We start from the raw sequence: 18,444 nt of genomic DNA, 5'->3' as shown, positions 1-18,444 counted from the left end.
CAGGACAGTTTGCTGCCTGCCATTCCTCAAAACATGGGATTTAAACAACAAAACTGACCCAATGTAAATTGCAATCCCAGTGACCAGGTCTATACCACTCCACTGGCCCATATACAAACACTTCTGTGTTGCCACAGAGGTTGGCCTTATAACACACTGGGTAACGCAGAATTTCCTGGCATGGCTTTTCTGCCTCCAAGTCCCATGTAAAGAAGAGTCACTGTCTATTTGGTTTTGATTTTGAAGATGCGATCATCTTAAACACTTTTGGCACCATTATTTCAGGGTAATGAACTATTCAGATGTTCTATGTTCTGGCTCCCATCCTTGATTCACTGTATCCAGGTCAGAAAATGTCTGCCTGTAGCAGCAGAGAAGACTGGAGGGAGGTGGAGCTCTATTCTTCACTTCCTTCTCCTCTATAAAGAGTAGGAAAGTGATGGACAAACAGACTGGTCGGTACCTGCCCTCTCACTCCCCAATACCTGCTTGCTCAAGGGGCCAGTGGAGTGGCTTTGCATGAATTAGACTGGTGCTCAGCTCCTGAAACTCATATTGTTTATGCTGTTGTCTGACAAGCTTTGGCCTTGAACAATGGTTGATACAAAAAACACATGCTCGTTATATGATATGAGTAAAATAAGGAGGTACAAAGAGATAGCATTAAAGCAGAAAGTCTCAAATCAAAGACTTTGCACAGATTAAAAAAAATAGAACATTTTGATTGATGAGATGAACAACTGGACATTTCAAGGATCCAAAAGAAGTTATTGAGACACTAGTCAATATAAGAAAAAACAGGATTAGCCAGGTAAAAGTGGGATGTATAGTCACCCAGTGTTGCCAACTCTTCCAAGTTTATGACAAGCCTTGTGATATTTGGTGTTTTTTCTTAAAACCCCAGCTCCTGGAAGTAAGCAGTTACGCGAGAATCACAGCTTTTTTTTTTTTTTTTTTTAAGTAATTTTCTAACCCTTATGGTTGCAGAGAAAAATCTGATCACGTGACCAGAGTGCACCCTAACAGCTCAGAAACCAGAAGGCAAATAAAAACAACCCAATTCAAAAAAATAAAAAAAGCAACAAACCTCATAAATTTTAAGCCTGTCTCATGATTTTTGAATGCTTAGGTTTGGCAATACTGGTCATCTTGTGTGTTTTGGCTTCACTGAAGAGATGGATGTGGGGACAAAAATTTAAAGTAAACAGTAGAGTCAGACTCTACTGCTCACATGTAAGGGCACCTGTCATGTGCAGGTGCACTGAGCTGGAGTGGATGTGGTGCAGCAAGCATGCATATACAAACAGGCCAGCATCCAGCTTTCACAGTAGGCTGGGGTCCTAGCTAATGTGCTCAGTAGTAGTTCACAGCTCCAGAGGCATTGCTGCATGCACACTGATGGTACGTCTCCAGACAGACGGTACTTCTACACAGCATTTTAGAAACCACACTTGCGAGTCTCAGAGCCCGGGTCTACAGATTTGAGCTCAAGGGACTTGTGCTACGTTGTTAACAGACGTTGTGGCTTGGGCTGGAGCTCGGGCTCGGAAACCCACCCCCCTCCCTGGGCTTCAAACCTTGAGCTCCAGCCCAAACCTCTACACAGCTGTTATCAGTGCTATAGCATCAGCCCCACGAGCCTGAGCTTGCAGACCTGAGCTCTGAGACTCGCTGCCACGGTTTCACAGCACAGCGTAGACATACGCACTGTCTCTCACACGTCTGAGAGTTCGATTTTGTCCTAATCAAAAACATTTTTAAAATCTGTATGAAGGTTTCTTTGAAAAGTGCTTAGCACACATGGCCAGTAATTAATTCTCAAAGCTAAATACTGACTTTTAGGTTAACTTTTTAAAAAAATAGAAGAATAATAGTTATTGAGCTACTGTAAATGAAGGCAAGACATCATCTGAAACTAGCAAACTATTTTCAATACCAGTTCTCTTAAGAGCAGGATTTTTTACTTTTTTAAATTAATGCCCTTGCCCCGCAAGATCTAAGGCAAAGATTTTGCACATGGGGTAAAAACATAGCAAATGTTTACTGCCAAGTTAAAATCACTTGAAAAAGGGGCGTCCTAGTAAAAAAACAGACACACAGTCTTATCCGTAGTGGTACCACCAGGTGTCACTATAAGAAATACATGAAATGCAACAAGACGACGACAGTGCGTGGCCTCAATAAGTAAATCATTTATTATGAAAACAGAAATTGCATCACTTTGTGCAATTAACTGTTAAACTTTTAAAAGTGGCTGGATCAGAATTCCCTGTACTGGTATCATGTATGCTTCACTAGCTTTATTTCCAAGACAGAATCCCAGTGCCTACAGGATTTTGGAAAGCCACTGTAAATAATATAAAGAGTCCTTTTCCTCTCTCCTCAGGTGCACTTCTGGCTTCCTCTTTCCCATTATAATGTGCAGTGTAATAGGGCATGACAACATTCCAAAAGATTAGAGTTCAAAGATCAGTATTTACCCGAATTTGAATATGTTAATTGTGCACTATTGATAATGCCCAAGGAAAAGATTAGCAAACAAAACCATGAATGACTGAGGAAGATGAAGACATGAAATATTGACAATTAGGATGAGAAGTGAGGACTGTAGGCACAAGTGTGAGGGCTCAGACACCAGGGAGTAGATGAAAAGAAAAAAGGCAAATATAGTAGGTGAAAATGGGGCTTACTTGATGCATATGAAAGATTTATGCAGGAAATATGAAAGAGAAATATATATATTATCAGGTGATGTGAACAAGATCAAGCTATGCAGAGTTGATAAAGAGCCAGATCTTCAGCTCAAGTAAATGAGCGTAGCTCCACTGAAATTATAAATCTGCAGCTCCTTGCAATATTCTAGTCAAATTCCAGAAGTGTAAAGAAACTCTGGTCTTAAAAACTCATGGTAGATGTCTATAAGCCTATGACACTCTTCAAATGTCAAGTTGGTGAAACTTCAGCCCACAGTTAGGAATTCTTCGAAGTGACGGTAAGAAAAGTATGTATTCATTTTTGCAGAAAGGTCGCATGTAATAAAGAAGATGTGACCAGCCATTTGTCATCAGGGCACAGAAAAACATTCACTCCTACATAAGGGATCTCACTAACTGAAGTTCCCTACAAGCCCCCAGATGTCTAATATGTGGCCATTTCAGAGACTTCCAACATACCATTGCATAATTCAACACAAATTATAGCCTGTAGTGAAGACAGCTGTAGTAGTAGTATGGATAATTCAGGTCAAGACTGGGGTACATTGGTAGAGCTATGCAGGTAACCTCACAGTGCAGGCAGGTAATATATATATCTGGCTCGAGGCCAAGCTATTACTGTCATTTGCATTAGTTCCATGAGAATTAAGAGAAAGAGGGCAAAATATCTACTCTCATAAGTGGAGAAGGAAACGGAAAAACCCAAGAATTTAGAGGAATATAAAGTCAGTCTAATAAATAGAAAAGTTCCCGATAGGATGAAAAACATGTTTTTGTTTAAATCAGGTTACCTAAGTGCAGAGATAATTTAAGTCAAGAGTAAATCCTAATGACAATAGACAAGTTCAGCAGTATAATGTCTTTAATTTTAAAGATGCAGGACAGTGAAGCTAGGGTGGACAAATGCATACATGGACAAGGGAACATCTGTGGCAGTTCAGCCTAAAAATTCACTAAATCTTTGACATCAGAAAGAGGTGACAAAGAGCAATAAGATGAGTGAGAAGCAATATCTTAGAGTAGTAGGAAGTTCAGGAGGATTACACATTCATTCATAACTTGAGATGAGTTTTCACATAACTATTATGTATGCCATTAGAACATTAAATATTTAGTTCATCATAAAATGATGTAATCAGAGTGATGTTCCATTAAAATAGAGTTATTAACATTTTTACATGCAATTACAGAATTTCCCCCACAAAAAGCTATAAAGTAGAGAAACACAGACTCTACATTAGTGAAGAATGTGATTAAGTTGCACTTACAGCAGAGAACAATTTTGCAATATCATTAAACCATTGCTAGGACTTCTCACACAGAACCACGTATGCCGGTACTTTGGAGTTCATCCATTATATAACACTACATTTTCCTTTGTAGCCACTGCATAGTTAATACAATTAAAGATCTTACTAAAATCTTGCAAAAGATGTAATGGAGTTTGAAGGCCAGTTAGCTCACTAGTGAGAACCAACACCATTTTTAATCATGTAAAGATAAGTCACAATCCTTTCTAAGAGTAATACTTATTTATATTTGATGTAAATTATTGTATTTGTACAAAACGGTAGAATGACAAGATTTTAAGGGCTAAATAATTGTCAATCATCAAATTATGTTTTTTCCTTTTATTTCAGGGCTGTTAAGTTATTGGTGCAACTACAGAGGAATTAATTCCTCTGTTATATGATGGAGTTAGATTATGTTTATTAGTAGGAATACAGAAATCTGGCACATAACATACCTAAGAAAGGTAACTGAGTATACAATTTTCCTCTAAAAGTTTCTCTAATCCTTTAAAAACAATGTACAGCGCTAACAGAGAAGGTTTGTCCTGTCCTCTCAATAGCAAGGATCCATAGTTCTGTGGTGTATGAGCAATCACCACATGTAGAACAATGACTATATTCTTCATAAATACAGTCCTAAATTATACATGAAGACATGCATTTTGGACTTTTCCATTCGTCTGCCACTTGCTGATTCTGGAATCCACAAATGGGGCTAATGGCCTTGTATGCCACACTACATACACACACTCCCTCTTATCTTCAATCACAGATGACATACGTTGGGTAATGGAAAATTCAGAGAAAAATACACAAATATATTAGCATTTATATATTTTTTTAAAATGCGTTTGCTGGAATAACTTCACGAGATGCTTCCTGAGGATCCAAAAGGGGCAGAAATCATGCAGTATTATTTCAGTGTGAACAAAGAGAACATGCAAGGGATGTCTGCATGCCAGAACCACATCTACAGGCAGCAAGGGGATCACAGTAACGACTCCTTTTGAGAGAAGTCTAACTGAGGCCGCTCTTTAGCGGTCTCGCTTGCCATATTACCCTGTGTACATCTGTGTAAACAACAACTCACCACGGGTCAAAGGTAGTTTGTCTTTTTGAGTGGTTTGTCACGGTGCTGCTGTCTGCTGGCAGTGCACTGCCTCTGTTTGACACACTGGTTTCAAGGAATGTACCCTCTGGACGTGGAGATGGCACTGCAAGAAATACCAATAAGCAGAACTCATCAGAACAGCTTGCTGGCTCCAATGACCTTCAAATAGGTCTCTAGATGGCTACTGAAGACCGATGTATATAAATGTGCTTCATTTAAAGAATGGATTTTGTCCTTTAGTAAATCAAAGAACAGATTTGAATCTAGGTCTCTAGAGATGAAAGGCTACTATACCGTTGCAATGTATCACCCAGTCTTTAATAATTAAGATTTTGTATTATAGAACACTCCCATCAGTTAAAATGGACACGATACCATATGCATATACAGACTGGGAAAGAAAGTTTTCTGAACACAAAGACAGTTCATTAAATATGTCCTTGTGTGTTGTATATTGCTAAATGTGATCAGATACCTTGGTGATTAGAATGGTATATAAACCCTGATAAACTCCTTAATTTCATTGAGTTTATTTTTTCCCCAATCCCCACATAAGCAAATTGTCTTGTGTTCTGCAAAGTATTATACTATGTATGCCTTGTGAATCAGCAAAAGTTAGTATTTGCAAAAAATACTTTGTAGATATGCACTGTAGTAAAAGGAATAAACCAGAAGGAATCTACAGACTTAGTACTAGCTTGGTGTTTTTTTTTTCCAGTCACTCTTTTACTTATTCTTGCATAGCTCAGAATATCTTTCTTAGTGCTATGAGTCCACTGTATGTTAAAAATTGGTTAATTGTTTAAGGCACATTGCAAAATTACCTCTGTAAAAGCTGCCAACTCTTCTGGGAATAGGGTCATTATACAGAAGTCTATTTTCTTTACTAGAGGCTCCATCCTCTGGGTGTGGATCATGATACGTTCCACCCTAAGCCAAAGAACAAACATCTGTTAAAAACAAAGGATGACACTTGTACTCTTCTTCCATGACATGTCACAGCATAAAATCCAGCCACAGTTTATCTTTTGTTTTATGAACCGCTGCTATAATGAAACCCAACACTATGCAACCAATTACTATTGGATTTTGTTTATAAAAAGACAAAGCTGGCATTAAAAAAAATATTTGCCCCAAAGGCATAATATTATGGATTTGAAAGTGACTCAGACCTCAGACTTTTGCCGTGAATGAAATGAAGTTGTAATATCTCTGGAAGAATCTTTAACTGCAGGTCTTGTTAGATTCATCTCTGGTGGGATCTGGTCACTCTGTCAAAAGCAAATTAAAAAAAGCAAATAGGAAAAGCATGTGATTTATGATATGTGCATTATAATATCATTAGCACTTATTATGTATATTATGGTAGTGCCTAGAGGCCCCATTGTGCTAGGCACTGTACATAAAAACAATAAGCAACAGTTCCTGCCCCAAAGAGCTTACAATCTAAATAAACATGATAAAAAGTGGAAGAAAGTACTGTTATTTCTGTTCTATAGATAGTAAAATGAGATAAAGAGAACCTGATTCAGGAAAACATTTTAAAGTCCAGGTCTATTTAGGAAAGTCCTTATGCGTGTACTTTGACTTCATTGGGACTTAAGCACATGACTAAAGTTAATCAGGTGCTTGCAGGGCTTTCTAGAATAACATTTTAAGTGACATTTGTAAGTGACTTGCCTATGATCACACAAGAAATCTGTGATGGAGTCAGGAACTGAACCCAGATTTCTCAAGTCCCAGTCCAGTGCTTTAATTAACCATAAAGCCACCAAAAGGCATGTCTGACTAGGGATGGGTCAGTTTCTTATAGTTAGTTTTGAATTCATTGATCATTGTGGGTTCTAGAGAGCAACTAAAACATCACTGCATTTTGCTTAGAAGAGGCATTGTGCAGAGTCCTGGACACCAGGTTAAAGTCTTAAATTGTCGAAAGCAGGACATAAAAAGTAACAAAAGTTTTGCTCAATCTGTCACATAAAACTGTTTATAAAATAAGCAAAAATTGCAAACCCAGATTGGCACACACTAGATGTGTTTAAACTGGAAGAAATGCTTCGGGATTTTCAAGGCTTTTGGTGTGATTACAAATCTGGAGACGAATACAGGCAATCACCAAACAGGCACGTTGGTTGGTTGATTTTGATAGAGCAAGGCTGCCACCCCAGTCTGTACATGGCTTTTCTTGAGGCTATGTGACAACTTGCTGGGAAGAAGGAGTGAGCAGATGACTACTGGTGTTGCATGTCAATCAGCCTCACAGTAATGGAGGTCAGTCACCAGGAATGGATTAAGGCAGAGGCACTAGAGGCTTATGCCTAGGGTCCCAGGTTCTGGAGTTACGTGATTACACCAGAATCTTAGCTTTCATTTAAAAAAAAAAGAAGAAGTCTCTGGCTGTTATGGTTGTGAAGAATATTTGATAACATGACCCAAGTGTAACCAATGGAGCAATGTTTGCCTGACAGCCTGAAATAACAGCTCTCAGACGGTGAACTAATGAATGTATCTCAGTGGAGTTAACAACTCTAAGATCTGCTGCTGTGGGTGGCAGGGGTGTGTGTGTGAGGAGCTGCCACGACACCTTCAGTAGAGGATTGTATGTGTATCAGAAGAGAAAAGTGCAGAGGGCTCTGCTCATTCACCCAAATACCTCAGCAACCAAGCTGTAAGTACTGGGAGGGCAGGGCATCCTGCTGCCACACTGCTTCTCCACAGGAGAAAAGGGGCCTCATGCTGCCATTCCTGGTGGGGGAGAAGGAAGCTCGATGCTGCTGCCCCAGTTTCTCCAAGCACAGAAAGAGACATTCTTGGAGTGGGGCCACAGGGACAGAGCTATAGGGGAACCCTGTGTCGTGATGTGCCTATGGCCCCCAATTGCCAGAATCTGCTTGGACCCAGAAATTTACCACCAATTATGTTCTGATTTGGAAAGATGTTCTAGCCAGACCCTGTGAGAAGAGATAACCAGGTGATACCCCTACTGCCAGTGGGTCGGTTAGATCCTTAGCAATATTTAGGATGTGAATTTAAGGTTCCTGCTATTGACTCCCCCCTAGGTTACTAAATTTCCTTCCCGACCTCATTTTCCTCTTGCCCATTTCCTTCTATCCTGCCAGCTATCTAATAAAATCTGGTTTAGTAAGCCCAGGTAAGTATATTCTGCAACACTGCTGTTACAAGAAAGGCAAGCTAAAAACATGCCTTAAACTACAGCCTGATTCTGCTAAGAGTTTGCAAGGTGCTAAAATGCCTGATAAGGTTGCTTCTTGTTTGATGTACCCGTGATTTTTCAGCAGTTAAACCGCAAGTGAGAGAGACAGAAGATGTCATTTATCTTTCCTATTCTTTTTCTCTCTCGTGTTCATCTTTTAAAACAAAACACAAAATAAAAACAAATACCCATCCAAAAAGTGGACTTAAACAACAACCCAAAAGCTACTATCTAAAATCTGACTTTTTTCCTCCCACCAAAGGACTTAGTGACATCTAAAAGACAGACAAGCAAGGTATTTTCCCTTTAAACAGACCTTGTACAGCTAACAGGAAGAGGAAAGGAAATTGCTAAAAGGAAATTCAGAAAACAGAGAGAGACAGAGAGAGAGAGAGGGCGGGGAAAAGAAAAATCGGAACATTTGATAAAGTATATAAGACAAATTTGTGCTCAACTCAGCTTTTGAGCAAAGAGCGTTGGGGAACAGTTCTTTTAATACAGAGCACAGGCTTTCCTTTAACGAAAATACAGTTGACCTGACCACCCCACTCCACCAAATCCCCCACCCTGAAGTTTTGGAAAAAATTACTTTATACAATCAAAAAATGTTTATGAATTCTAACTAGTTTTGTCAACCCTGTGAAAACAAACAATAGTTCAAGAGATCCGAGAATTTACAAACTTCCTGACATTCACTATCCTTGTTCCTTATGACTGAATTTTCTGACCATAATAGTTTACAAATCCATTTTAACTTTATCTTGATATTGTACCTCAATATAAGGGGAGGAGCAGGATAGAGCATAAAAGGTATTTAACTCTTACTTTGGATTAATATGTTCAAACCTAGGCTCCTAAATCCATATTTAAGCATGTAAGTAAAAATTGCCAGATTTTCAAAAGGTAATGGGCACCATTAAGTTCTATTAGCATCAGGGAGATTTATGAGGGCTCAGCAACTCAGAAAAATGAAGCCACTTTTATTCCTTTACACCTTTACTTTGCCTAAATATGGATTTAGAAACCTTACTTGAGATATTCAGGTTTGAAAATGTTCTCCTTAAGAGACAAAAGCATACCAAATGAATTAGAAACTGCCAACCCAGACAGACATTCCTAACCAAGCCAAAATGAATCAATGCAATAGAGATGGAAGGCATAACATTTTTCCTAACTAAAATATGCATTTGTCAACTGGTTGTCAAAAGACAAAAATGATTTGATAATTACACTCTGTCTCCACACAATGTGAAATACCATTAAAATTACTTATTGAATTAACATTCACTGCAATAAGACTCACTGTAAAAGATACTACTAAATCACAGAATAAAAATATAAGCTAGCATCGGGAAATACCCTGTCACTGAATTGTGGAAACCACTGCTCTGTTTCAGTAACTATTATACTGACTGCGTGATCATGACTAAAACCAGCTGAACTGAAATGCAAGCTTGAAAATGAGCACTCACGGGGGAAATAAAATCTAACTTTGCAAAGCATCTACTGCAGCACCATTTTAAATGTTACTTTTCTTTTAAAATAGTTCACAGCTGTCATGCCTGCCGACATCCATGGAACAGAAGGGCTTCTCCTACTGCAATCATGTCTGAGATGATGTAGTAAGTATACAAAAACTTGTATTAATATGATTTCTAGAAAGAGGGTTGTATTACTTTAAGAATTGGTGCATCAGCAAATATTATTTCTCTCTCAGAGAGATCCAACACACCCAGGAACAGAGAAACTTTCAATTTATAGACAATTAAGAATGCCTAATTGATGGCTCCTTCCTTATCAAGCAAAGAGTGAAAGATACAGAAAGACATAGCATGGCTGGGAAGCAACCTGGCATGGAGGGACAAGCATCAGGTGGTTCCAACCTTGGCCAATGTCTTGCTGGGTGTCATTAGGGAAATCATGTCACCTTTCTGTTTCACATTCCACATCTGTAAACCGGGAATCCTACATCTTCCCTATGTACCTGCCTGAAAAGTGGGCTGGGAGGACTAATAAGTCACTGTGAAGTGATCAGAACATGTGAAGTGCTCAATAAATTTCAACTACTATTATTAGATACTGTGTAATGGGGAATCAAGCACAGCTTGGAATAACCAGGCAACCAAATACATCTCAAATAGCTGGATATGCATGATTACATGGTACAGAATTTTAAAAACGGCTGTACCCCAGATATATATTAAACTTTATGCTGTCCCCTCAGCTGACAGAATTCAGCAGATGGATAAGGATGGCAATGGTTTAACAGGAATTAAAGGGCAATTTCATTAAATATTGGAATTGACAGAGATGCATAAAAAAGTTTGTCTAATCTCATGCCATCCTTGAATATATTCCTAAACCTTTCTATTATAAATATTTCATAGATTCACATATTTTAAACTGAGAAGGGAACACCATGATCTAGTTTGATCTTCTGCATAACACAAGCCAAAGAACCTCCCCCAATAATTTATGCATCAAGCCCATAACTTTTGTCTGAGTTCCAGCATATCTTTTAGAAAGATATCCAGTCTTGATTTAAAGACTTCAAGTGACAGAGAATCCACCATACCCTTAGGTTATTTGTTCCAATGGTTAGTTACCCTCACTATTTAAAAAGTTTGAACCTCGTTTCTAGTCTGAATTTGTCTAGCTTCAGCTCCTAACAACTGGATCTTTTTAGGCCTTTTCTATTGGCCTTGAGATCTCTACCCCCATGTAGGTTCTTGTAGACCATGATAAAGTCACCTCTTAACCTTTTCTTGGATAAACTAAATAGATTGAGTTTGTTTAGTTTCTCACTATAAGGCATATTTTCTAGACCTTGAATCATTCTTGTAGCTCTTTTCGGAACCCTTTCAAATTTGTCAACAAATCGCAAACCATTTTTAAATTTCCTTAGAATTCACCATGCTGCTTATATTTGCAGGTACTTATGTAAAATGCTCATTGTATGTAAGTACTTCTCTTTGCACCATATTGCTGTCCAACTTTGCAAAAATCTCCAAGAACAGTATCAAGTTTAAAAAAAAAAAGAAAGATTTTGGGACACATTTTGTACCGATTTACAACCATGTGTACTTTCAATGAAGTCAACAGGATTGAATAAAGAATCAAATCAGCACAGAATCTGGCCCATTCTTTGGAGAAGATCTATAATACACAAATTAAGGCTAGACTACGGTCTCCACAGAGAGATACCATATCTGTGAAGTGCATAACCAAAATAAACTCAGTTCACATTGACCAGAAAGGGGCAGTGTAAAAGCTGAGTGAGAGGAGATGATTCTGCACAGACTATGTAAATTATCAATCTCGACAGGTGGGTTTGAGACACATACAGGGATCACCATTGAGGAGTTACCATTTATTAACAATTTCCACACTACAGTCTCTCACATACCCCAGTTATTTATTATATTAGGCATAGATCAACACTGCAATTGGGAAGTCTGAAAGACTGCACGGGCGATGGCCACTCAAGTATGTATGCAGGGCCTTTGGCAGGCAGGGCTAGCTCATGGAGCCGTCTGTGCCTGCTGTGGCTTCACTGCTACTGTTACGCAAGCTGGCTCAGGTAGATCTCCACGGGCTGCAATCACACCTCACAACTGCAGTGTAGATATACCCTTAGTGTAGAGAAATACTGCAGTATCTCAGATACCATACTGTCACAACTGTTAGCAAATGCTGACTTTTTAACAGTGACCACTGTATCAAACTCATGCTGCAGGTTAAGCGACAGAAAATCCCATTTCAGAAATGTTTAAGATTTGTATTTACAGCAGTAAGGCATGCTACAAAATCCAAATATAGAAAATTAAGAAAAATAATCTCGTAAAAATTACATCAGTTAGAATAAACACTGGTTCAGTAACCACTTATCGAATCACATGAGTTTACACAACTTGACTGTTCTCACATTTTCAGTATTTTGCTAGACGTGACTGTATGCTTCATTGTGGCCCAAATTTTTAAAAGTGCCCTCTTATTTTGAATGGTGGATACCTCAGCACCTCCGAAAATCCAACCTTCCTTCTTTTGAAGTAAAAAAAAAAATACAGAAAAAGCATACAAAATTAGAGGCCACTTTTGACCATCTGAGCCTACATGCATGCAAGAAATACAGAGAAAGAAAACAACCTTCTTCAATAGGCAACATTTCAAACTAACCCTATTAGTATCTTCTGTACAGTCTTCCCGTGAAGAGCCAACAGATCGTGTGAGTGACCTATGCTGCACCTGTGGAGATAACAGTTGCAGGCTGTTTGCTCTGGCTGCCATCCCCTGCCCTACGCTTAAGCCACCCTCTGAGCCCTTGGACCTCACTCTGTCTCGGCTCACATACATGGAATGTCTATGAGGGCGCTGCTGTGAGGAAAAGGGACTTGTGTAACCTAGACCATATGAAAATGATTCATGTGGGGCAGATAATGAATGTGAATGGCTTCCATCCATGTGATCTGGCAATTTCAACTCTTCCATGGTTTTGGAATGTCTCGTTGGCGGTCTTCGGGAATCCAGGGTACCATCACTTCGGTTATTCCTTCCCGAAGGACTGAGTAAAGTTCTATTGTCGCTGTGGCGGGGAGGAGTAGGACTGGTAGGAGAATTCAAGTCCAAGCAGCTTGATGGAAAATACCTACTGCTGTTTGGTTCTGCAATTTGAGCCCTGGCCTCAGAAAGATTACCCACAGATTTCGAATCTGTTAGAACCCCATGAGTCTTTGACTTTGTCCGATAGGAGGGACTCTTTGAAGACTGGGGAATAGTATCAATATAGCTGTGGCGAGTATGTTTCTCACTTGGCTGCAGCGTGCCAGTTTTGCTTTGAGAAGTTTCCATAAACGAGTGCCGGTTCTGCTGAGATCTGGTGTTTGACTTCAGGTATTTTGTACCTGGACCATCAGAAGCTTTTGGGTCCAAATTAAAATCGAACTCTGTTTTTGCCTTTGATTCCTTTGGACTGAGAAGATGTGGTATGTTGTTATTGGCTAGATCCTTGTTGCCAGATCCAGGTAGGTTGCTTGTTTTTTTTGTATGCATTGGACTATGTGCAGCTGCAGGAAGATTTCCATTTAGAAAGCTTTCATTTGCTGGAAGAACCTCTTCTCCTCTTTGCAGTCCGGCCCCTAGAGCCTGCATATCTTTGCTATTCGATCTGTGATGTGACTGCACAGCAGAGCTTTTGCTGGCTTGATTTCTACATTAAAAAGCATATGAACAAGGATTAACACCGTACCATACATACTAATAACTCTCAACTTCAATAAAATACCCTAATTTCTAAATGGAGTACTCAATTCAAAACTGAGAGATAATTTAACTGTGGTGATTTAAATACTGCAAATTAGGCACCTGGAATTCCGCCATCCCAAATACCTAGAACAAATAAATTTGCAAGTGTTAGCTGGTAAGAAACAACAATGTATTATTAACAACGCCCTGATAGCCAAATTTTTGCTTCTAATTTGTACAATTAGTTAATGACAATACATTTTTAAACATAACTTATACATTCCAACAGCAGCTTTGAATCCTTTCAATATCTACAGCACTAATGTATGTAAACTGGGGGGTGGGGGGGGGAGAAAGGGGCAGGAGATGAATAGCTATGTTCTGGTGAAACAGTTCTTGAGTACATCTTATATATGAGATGTAACAATTATTGAAACGTGCAGGGTGAAGTGCCAAATCAGTGCTGTCAAACAATGGATAGATTGAAAAGGTGATACAATTTTTATGCAAATAATTGTAACTGGTTATTTCTATCCTTTTTATGCTTAGAATTTTATGGTAATGCTTTCATTATCTAGTTATGTATTTTGCATAGGTTATAATAATTACTTCAGCAACCTTAAACTAACTTTTTTTAAAATATAAGAAATAGAAGGAGTCCTGAAAGCTTTAATCAGGTTGACATGGGAAATTTTATGCACTGGGCACAAAGTTTTTTATAGGGCTAGATTTATCTCTTCCACATCATGCCTTCAAAAGTGCACAAGAGGAGCAGAACAGGAGAAGAGGAGATCTCCTAGGCACCTATAAGAACAACAGAGTTTCTCTCCTGCACATCTCAGATGGTTACAGAAGATGAACTTTGCTGTCCCAGATCTCAAAGTGAAGAATACAGGTGCTCAATTTCAGTGGATCGTATGAGGCGTGCAAGAGAAAAGGCCTGTGACTGCAGATGGTCTAAGATCTAGAGGAGATCAATCACTGCTCTGTGTACCTTTGGAAGGGTGCCACTAGGGAAAATGCCTATCCTCCAGAACTCCTAGCGTCAATCACAACAAAGGACCCTGCTTTTGACTGGAGCTCCCTCATCCATCTGCCCCATCTGTCTAAAGGTATGAAATATAAAATGCTATGCATATATTCTTACACATTGGCATATGATGTCTATTTTTATCTAGCATCTTCCACAACAGAGTTAGAAGCATTTATGGAATTAAATGCTTATAATGCGGTTTATTTTTTTAATCTCTTTCACTTACAAATAAATTAGATTTACATGATCAAACTTTTAAGAGAGAAGGACTGATCAATATCACATATTATAGGGCTATTTAAAAAAGTAGATACAAGTCCTTTATTCACAAAAACAATTAAAAAAATATAAAAGCTCTTTTCTTTTTTAAAAAATAATTTCAGATTTCTAATTTACTAGTTGAATTCGCTTCAAATATTCACACAAAATGAATCATAACCTAAGAGTAATGAGTAATTTTGGGCTGTGATCATCATTTCATAGTTTAGATGTATATTATGTATTGCACACCAAAAACTATGTTAAAAGAACATTAAAATTGCCAAATCAAGCACTCAAAAGTGAGGAAATGCCAAGATTAAGGTTGCCTGTGCATTGTTCTCAGTCCCAGTCTTGTTGTGCAGCCAGTCCCAGTCTCCTGCCCAGCTCCACAGCTGATCTCACCCTTATCCCAACTACTAACTCCCAGACCACCCCCAAAGCCCATTTCCCTCCCTGGATTCCAGTCCCAATCTTACCCACCCACCACCCAGTCTCTTTTTCCCAATCTATTCCCTATCACGGCAGGTCTGGCTCTTATCCCCTGTGTATTTGAACCAGACAGCTTCCTCCTCCACACTGCTTGGACCCAACAGGGGGATTATTGAGAGCACAGGAGAGTCTGTCTCCCTTGTTCCCAGTTCAGGTATCTAGACCCAGCACCAGGCCTCAGCTGCTATTGTAGAGAGAGTCCTGCTCAGGCCCAGGCTGGAGCATGCCCAGATCAGATAAAATCTCCAGGGAATCTAGCTGCCAAAAATCTAATGTTTGCAGTGGTGTTGTAGCCATGTCAGTCTCAGGAGATTAGAAAGAGAAGATGGGTGAGGTAATGTCTTTCACTGAGAAGTTCATAGACTCGTAGGACTGGAAGGGACTTCGAGAGGTCATCTAGTCCAGTCCCCGCACTCATTGCAGGACTAAATATTATCTAGACCATCCCCGACAAGCGTTTGTATAATCTGCTCTTAAAAACCTCCAATGATGGAGAGTCCACAACCTACCTAGACAATTTATTTCAGTGCTTAACTACCCTGACAGTTAGGAAGTTTTTCCTAATGTCCAACGTAAACTGCCCTTGCTGCAATTTAAGCTTCTTGTTCTACCCAGAGAGGTTAAGAAGAATAATTTTCTCTCTCCTTGTAACAACCTTTTATATTGGTCCAATAAAAGATATTACCACAACCACCTTGTCTCTAACATCTCAGAACTCTATACTTGATCATGTGTGAAATGTAGTTTTTCAGAGGCTTATGTACTGGCCAAATTTCGGTGGATTTTCACAGGAACAACAAAAGGCACATCCCTGTCACAAATGCCACCCCTCTTCCAAATTTTAAGTCTCTGCTCCAAGGCAATTTTTTTTAACATGGGCAAACCCTAGGCTCATTATCAGAAATGGCTGAACCATTTTTGCTGAATTTTTCAAAAAAAATATCAGCCACAGGCAGACACCTAGAAAACAAAGTTTCAGCTTGAATGGTTGAAGTTTGACAAAGTTGTAAGCAACTGAAAACAGAGACTTATAATGGGGAGTGTTGGGCATGTTTAACAGGCAGTGCTATCAGCCCCATATTTTTATTACAATTACAAAAAAAAGACACACACACACACATATATATACACACATATATACATATATACATACACACACACACAATTTTTTTTTATTTTATGTAATTGGGCCTTTAACTTATCTTTAATCAATTACCAAAAGTGAGTGTGGAAGAAGTATGTTTTAGGGATGAACTGGCTTCATCTCTCCTGTTAAGCTTAGATATAGAAAACAATACCAATATGACAAAATTATCAGACAACATGTGTTCTTTTTGTGAAGATGATTTAATATTTAAACCTGAAAGAACTTACTCATTAAATGTAACAAATGAAGCTGATGAGGATCTGGTTACTGTATTTACCTGTTAGATAATGTGTTGGTATCTACATGGTAAGGTTTTCTCTTAGCTGACCGTGAAGGTGAACTTCCACAACGATCCAAGAGTCTCTGAGTTTGAAACGAAGGATGGTTCAAACATTGCTCTGTCAAGTATCTATCTGCTGGATCCAGCTTCAGCAAGTTCTTTGGAAAACAAAGTCTGGGTTTTAAACAAGTATTAGTATTTAACCCAGTCACAGCAAATCTTGTAGCTCAATAACATTTTCATCTCAATAGTTTCGGTGAGATTATTATGTGCAACTGCAAGAATAATTTGCAGTTATATTAATATACCATTTAACAGCAAATCATCACTCCATTTATATTGTATTAAACTCATCTCAATATTGAGCTGCACAGGTCTCTAAGAAACTCAGTTCCTTTTTTCTAATTGCAAGGTAAAGCCATGGAAGTGTGAGAGCGAAGAACAATTACGCTTTCAGAAGCAATAAACATACACACAAAAATGATACATAATAAAAGAGGTTTGATAAACAAAGTTCATTCAAAGAGCTTTGCTATTTATAAAAATATGCTTTAAAACTTTACACACACACACACACACACACACACAGAGAAATGTAGGGATTTTTGTCATTGTTTCATGGGGCTATGATTTCACTAACGCTTTTCAGGAATTCATCTACAGTAGTCAGAAGGAAATTCCTATGATAGTTTTGTGAAGTTTGTTCTATTTCTGAAGACAGACACCGTTTCTGATATTTAGAGAATGAACATTTAATTATAAAGTTAGAAACTAACTGGGTTGACTAACTTGCAACATATTATGACTGCTATTCACACAAGTTCTGTAAGAAATATATTAGTAGTTGTGGTAAGTTAATATGATAAGCAAACACAATACTCATGCTTGAACTAAAATAGGACATTTTGTCTACTATGAACAGAGAACGTATTATTTCTATGTTCTCCTTTATCCTTCAACAGTTATTGGTAATTTATATAAAAATACAGCTTCTAAAAAGTAGTAAGATATCCTAAGGCTATCTGTGTTTCATACTTAGAACAAATACATACCATGATGGATCATGAAGGCAAAACATATTACTCAGAGCATGTAAAGTTGTTTCATTAGAAACAGTGAGTAATCTCATGGAAACTAAAGTTAAACACATGCATAAGTCTTTGCAGGATCAGAGCCACACTTAGCAATTATTGACTCAACAGAACATATACTATCATCAGTGAGGATAAATGTATTATATTCATAATTTATCTTTCTGCATCCCTTACCTTTTTCAAAATAAATAAATAAATAAATACATACAACACAAAACAAAACCTATATTAAAATAAAGTTATTCATGTTGCATCGTCAACCACTTAAAAGTTAGGAAGTGACAGAATCAAGTGCCTGTGCAACCTTAATTCAGCGTGTGTGTGTGTGTGTGTGTATTATAACACCCTGTTAATAACACGACCACATGCTATTTTTTCTCCACAGGACCCTTGCTTCATTCAGTGCACAGGATGGATGGTGCTCAGGAAATGAGGCTTCTTTTTATCCTCATAGTACAATGCGTAGATTTGCCTGTACTACGCACCATACGATGCACTGAATAATTAATTTTTTCTGATCTTTTCTATGGCTCTCATCAGTACAGTATTGGACTGCCTCACAAATACT

General features: G+C 38.4%; 1 protein-coding gene across 6 annotated transcripts in view; it reads right to left on the bottom strand.

The window, feature by feature from the left end:
• Positions 1-18,444, bottom strand: part of CDKL5 (cyclin dependent kinase like 5) — a 208,765-nt gene that overhangs the window by 17,931 nt on the left and 172,390 nt on the right. For all 6 annotated transcript variants that reach the window (XM_075131653.1, XM_075131656.1, XM_048862298.2 and 3 more), the window contains 5 exons: positions 16,780-16,940; positions 12,508-13,537; positions 6,290-6,388; positions 5,942-6,047; positions 5,097-5,220 (listed from right to left, as the gene is read on the bottom strand). In XM_075131653.1, coding sequence (XP_074987754.1) covers positions 5,097-5,220; positions 5,942-6,047; positions 6,290-6,388; positions 12,508-13,537; positions 16,780-16,940 — 1,520 coding nt within the window. The remainder of the gene's footprint in view (positions 1-5,096; positions 5,221-5,941; positions 6,048-6,289; positions 6,389-12,507; positions 13,538-16,779; positions 16,941-18,444) is intronic.

This window comes from Caretta caretta, chromosome 1 (genome assembly GCF_965140235.1).
Source record: "Caretta caretta isolate rCarCar2 chromosome 1, rCarCar1.hap1, whole genome shotgun sequence".
In the NCBI taxonomy this organism is placed as follows: domain Eukaryota; kingdom Metazoa; phylum Chordata; order Testudines; family Cheloniidae; genus Caretta; species Caretta caretta.
This window is presented reverse-complemented; position numbering and strand designations above follow the sequence as displayed.